The 6000-nt window shown below is 34.2% G+C and overlaps 1 protein-coding gene across 1 annotated transcript; it reads right to left on the reverse strand.

Annotated features, from left to right (window-relative positions):
• Positions 1-3479: 3479 nt before the first annotated feature.
• LOTGIDRAFT_104899 (hypothetical protein) lies at positions 3480-5390 on the reverse strand (the record flags this gene model as incomplete). Its single annotated transcript, XM_009057298.1, has 2 exons — positions 3480-3879; positions 4816-5390. Coding segments are annotated over 2 exons (975 nt in total), but the record flags the coding sequence as incomplete, so codon positions are not given.
• Between the last annotated feature and the right edge of the window lie 610 nt (positions 5391-6000).

Here is a 6000-nt window from a genome sequence, read left to right on the forward strand (position 1 = left end):
CCAGGTACCGGACAATGAAGCACCCAATTCAATCAACAAGGAACCAGAGCAAAGAACACAATAAGTGCACCATGCTCCTACCGCCCATCATCCAGCATGCCATCTCCCATCCACCGCCAAAGCTGAACATTCATCACCAATCTCAGCGAGCTAGATGCCAGCCTACACCTTGAACATGTCATGTCAAATTTTGGGACAATTGTCATTTAATTCACACGAATTAGTAAAAGTTATTGATCAAGGATCCTAAAAGGGGTAATTGAAATAAAAAGTTTGAAAATCCTTGCTATAAAGGTACGCTGTAAGATGTTCATACAATGCGTGATTATCCATACAGTAGAATAGGTTAAGCACCAGTACCTCTTGTATTCACTCCTTCTTTTTTCTTCTGTTTCGATTATACCGTACCGTACAAGTAAATTTGGGGCACCACTGAAACAGTTTATATTGAATTGATTATATCCTGATTTGTACCTTTAAATCATACGATGAATCGTGAAAACTCACCAATACATTGTTAATTGCATTTTACGAGGGGTCAATTTTAAATCGCATTGTCAACAAATAAAATCAATACATATCATCAGAATGGGATTAAAGTATAGTTACAATAGGGGCAAACATTCTGAAACCTTTCATTTCAATATTATCAATTGTCAACTTCTCCGAGATTTAGCCAATCTATATCATCATAATTTTTATTCAAATCGGATGAAATATCGAACTTGTCTAGTATTACCTTGCCAGAAAATATTGACTGACAGAAACGGCGACAAAACACGTACAATACATATTTTCATATAGAGAGGAAAGTGGAGTAATCTTTATAATTAAATCCAATATAAGGGGGATAACTATACTATAATATACGACCTGAAAGCTTATATCAGACCTGACAACAATAATATCTACACGAATTGACTGCACATAAACTACTGCAACATCATTTCTCTGGTAACACTGAACAAATTGGGGTCGCGAGTTCTAATCTCGATCGCCGTGTTAAAATCTGCCACCTCCTGCACTAAAGGTGGTGCTTCAACATTATATGTACTTGTATACATGTTGTTTTATACGTAATTTAAAAAAGTGTGCTCTACAACATATCACGGTATTGAATGGCAGCCATTGTTTGCCGGACCCATGACAATATCGTCACGTGATCGCGTGATTATGGTACTTCAAATGTCATAGGCTGGTCGTTCGTTACAAATATTTGTAAATAAAGACATTAAAAACAAAACATCCATAAGATCCATGGATTCAAAAGAATAATAAAAAAGTACCTTTGGCTTACCGAAAGTCACAATATAGCATAAGGCAGGATTGTCCCCAAAAGGCTAAAATTTATGGACTATATTCATGTCGCAATATTACTATCTCTTGCGTAAGTAAAGAATCTCGCTGAAGAAGACACAACGACCGATTCAGCTTTACGGTAACTGCCGAATGCCCGAGATTGTGCCTGATATCAAATCGCTTTTGAAATTTAGGGGCAGCGGTTTTCACTCTAAATGCGATTTTGGAATATATACAAAAAGAGATTGATATATTAGGAACATTTATGTATATTTTATCATTGTCGTTATGAAGTGTTTAAGGCTAAGGGGAAAAATGTAAATCGACTTTCAAAGAGTAACCGAATGATGTTCAGAAAAGTTTACTTCACAATATGAAATAATATTGAATTTAATATATATGACCTACAGGTCACTGAGAGACGGGAATCAGTCATAATTCCTCTTTTGAAAAAGTGGCAAATACTTCCCTTTACATCATTTGTTATTAGTTTTCCAATCGAAATGTTTTAAGAGTGGAATTTTTACCTCCAGTCGTTATATTGAATCACTAAATGTAACAATCGAACATCATCTTTCGGAGCGGATAGAACCTAGTACAAAATAGCCATCATGATGAATATTATGTTTTTATTACTTGAGGCATTTAAGTATAGAATCCATTGTGTATGTGTATATAAGATATATAAGGAGTTTTTTTTATTCAGGTTTCAGACATTTCAAGTATATTTTGATGTGATGCAGTACAAATTTAAAATAGTTGATAATTTTTATTGAATTTTATTGATCACCTATTCTGAAACCTCTCTCATAACAAATTGATTACAAATTCACAAGTTTTACAACTATTCAATTCATCAATTGATATACTTAAAAAGTGTACGAACAATTTTTATTCTGAAGACGAAAAAAAAATCAAATATTTTTCAGAAATATATTTGATTGAAGCATTAAACGTGCAATACTCGATGTTTTAGTTTTACGTAGATGTACTTTAATATCCTTGATCTTCTATACAGAATATTATTATTTTACGGCACATTATTGTCAGTAATGATGTAATTGCATATGCATGTTTATGCAAATCAGACAGCTCGTTACATAATACAGTAAATAAAATTCACACATCTGACATATATTATTGAAGACTTATGTATATCATCGAAATTCAAAGGCATATAAATCACTATATAAAAACACATGAATAAAATTAACTTTATACAAACGTCATGTAATATATGACTGTCACTGGTAGTAAGATATGGTAGCTCTATAAGCCAAGTAGACAATAATCCCATACCATGGCATACAGACATGTGGAATACTCTTTTGTCTTTAATTTTTAATTTCGATATTATTGCTTAGCTTATTTTTTATTGGGAATTCTTGGTTAAACGCAATAATATTTATCATATGTAACCACGATGTCCGTATTTTTATTGGAATTCTTGGTTAAAACCAATAATATTTGTCATACGGATACACCATGTCCAAAATTATATTGGGAATCCTTGGTTAAACCCAATAATATTTATCATATGGAACTACCACGTCCGTATTTCTTATAAGTTTTTGGTGTTGTTTGGATTCGGAACAAAGGTTACAATACAGTAAATCACCCTTATTTCTGGGTGGAAACGTACCACCTTTCAGCTGCTTGTTGTTAGTGTTGTTGCAGTTAACACAGTATGGTTTAACACGTCGTGGGTAGCGCTTGTCTGTATGATATTGGTTCACGCCATTTACGAATACTCTTCTTCCGTACCTATCTACGTAAAATGGCCGACGTTGATCACGAAAATGTTTCCAGTTGTCAGCTGGAGACGATGTAAAAATGTTAGGTAGAACAAATTTAGCAGCTTTAAATCGTGGCAAATCCACATTCCGTTCACTTGGTTTCAGCGCACTTTTCGGAGCATCCTTTTTAACATTATGTCTATTTTTAGTGTGTCGCTTTCTTCTAATGACCATAATCTCTTTCAGGTCATTGCGCTTTCTACAATATCTCCATATCAGAGACGCAACAATACCAATTAATGTCACGAATAATCCAACCGAACCAACAATGATTGTATAAAATAAGCTTAAGTTACATTCAAAATCCCCAACTTCAAAATCGAAAATTGAAATCCCGAGGTGCCTGGGTGGGTCAGAACACAAGTGACCTGATATGACCGAAATATTAAATTTACTTATCATGATTTCTTCAAGCCACAAGCGAAATTCCAATAAGTCACAGTCACATACAAACGGATTGTCAGATACGTTCAAAAATTGTAAATGGTTAAGTTCATTGAAAAATGTCGATGAAAACGTAGTAAAATTGTTACCATTTAAGAATATTTTTTCTAGCTTCTGAGCGGGATTGAAAACTGTCGAATTTATTTCTGTCATATGGTTATAGGATAACCGAAACTCAAGTAGAGATTTCAGCGGACGAAGAATGTTGACAAGATCACGAGAGTTAATATTCAGAGAGTTTTGAGCTAGATTTAGTCTTTGTAATTGTACCAGATACTTGAAAGCATTTGTTTGTATATATCGTAGTTTGTTTTTAGACACGTCTAAGAATTTCAAGTCACTCATTCCATAGAACGTTTCATCGGTTATGTCTGAAATTTCGTTGGCGCGTAAGATGATTGAGCTTGTATTCGACCAGCTTCCAAATTTCACAGTGGTCAACAAATTGTGAGACAAATCAACAACACAAGGAGCGGATGCCAAAAAACTTCGATGATCAATTTCAGTTATTTTGTTATTACTGAAATTTGCTATCTGAAATTTGTTTGTATGGGTGAACAGAAATGGTCCAAGATGAGTAATTTGGTTTTGAGAAATGTCAAATCTTCGGAGATTAGGAACATTGTGAATCGAATATACATTAGAAATTTTATTATCGGCGAAAATGAGATCTCTCAAGTTTGAAGTGTTACTGGGCAAAACAATACTGTCTAACTCGTTGCGGCTTAAATTAAGATACACCAAGGATTTAAGTGGAGATACATGAACCTGGGTGGAATCTTGAAGTTTGTTGTGAGAAATATCTAAATAAGTCACTCTAAATATCTCAGTTGTTATCTGTAATGGGAATGATTGCAGGTTATTGTAAGAGATATCCAGTGATATCAAGTTCCCTAAGTCTTTGATCCCATTAATATCAGATTCCAATCTATTCCTGCTCACATTGAGATTCATCAGACTCCGCATGTTGCCAAGTGATGAGCTGGGTATTGTACTGATAGTATTATTAGACAAATTTAAATATTCTAGTGAAAGCCTGCTTACATTTCCTAAAATACTTTCAATACTGTTTATATTGAGTCCCGATAGGTCCACACGTTTCAGATGTGTATCCTGCATTTCCTTCAAAATAAATTCGATATTGTCCACGGACAAATTATTATCTGACAAGTCAAGATCGTGAAGACCGTTAAAAGTGGATAATGTACCATTTTCAATTTTGTGTATCCCACATCTCCGCAAGTTCAACGATCTCTTTGTTCTTTGAATCCAGTACCTGGTAAACTCGAAGGCGTTTTGTGAAATATTCCAGAAGTTGTTGAGTGAAAAATCAAGCTTTTTCAGCTTCCGGGATACTTGCCATCTAGGTCCAAGGTGAAGAATTTTAAGCTTGTTGTTGCGGATACTGAAGACCTCTAAATTTTCAAGGCTTCTAAATATAGCATCAGGCATGACACGGAACAAGTTGTCACTGATATCTAAAACTTTTAGATTGGTATTGTCACAGAAAATATTGCTGGGCAAACCGCGGAGGTAATTGTTAGATAACTTCAAATATTCCAGTCTAACAAACCCACGGAAACTGCTGTGAGAAATATTCACGAGTCCATTGTGTGATAGGTCAAGATATTTCAGTGATGGAAGGTACAGGTACCTGGGACCCAGTGCAGGTCCTAAATTGGCTCCAGAAAGGTCTAAATGTTCAACTCTGGAAGGTAGTACTGGAAATTCAAATAATGGTTCATGACACAAGACGACTGTCACATTCTTCTCACATCGACATCTTACAGGACAGTCATCTTGACCATGACCAGATTGGATGATGAGCAGAAAAAGGAGAGCAATCTTCATTCCGTACTTTTTAATCATACTTGCTTGCTGTTCGATTATGTTGATGCAATCAATTGATTTTCTTGTATTGTCCTAAAAAATCCATAATAACGATTAAAGTATTAAAGGAATGCATAAAATTCAAATTCTCAAGCCCGACCCATGAGAGTAGATATTCATCAGTGGACTTACTGGTGTCCGGACAGATTACTTTTATAAGTGATAAATCAATAAAACTAAGTGAATAATGAAAAACGCTTAACAACCTTTCAATTTATTGATAACTACTAAGTTTTATTGATTTATCATATTACAGAGGGATTCTGTTGTTTAGTAATGACATCATGTCGCTGTTTGATGTTTCACATTTATGTTTTATAATTATAGTCGATAATAATTATTGTTCAATACGAAGTACCCCTCAAATGACTTATTTGCATACAAAGTTGATTAACAGTTTAAATAATCTATAAAATATTAAGTTATTGTTCAATTTTGGTCAAACACAATCGTATAATTTATGCGATTAAGGATGCTAAGGATCGACCAATATTTTCAAGTTGCTGGAAGTCAAGATAAAAATTTTGGCTAACTATTTGTAAGTGATATTACTAAAGCAGGAACATCAACA

Source organism: Lottia gigantea (assembly GCF_000327385.1).
Source record: "Lottia gigantea unplaced genomic scaffold LOTGIsca_3, whole genome shotgun sequence".
Lineage (NCBI taxonomy): Eukaryota > Metazoa > Mollusca > Gastropoda > Lottiidae > Lottia > Lottia gigantea.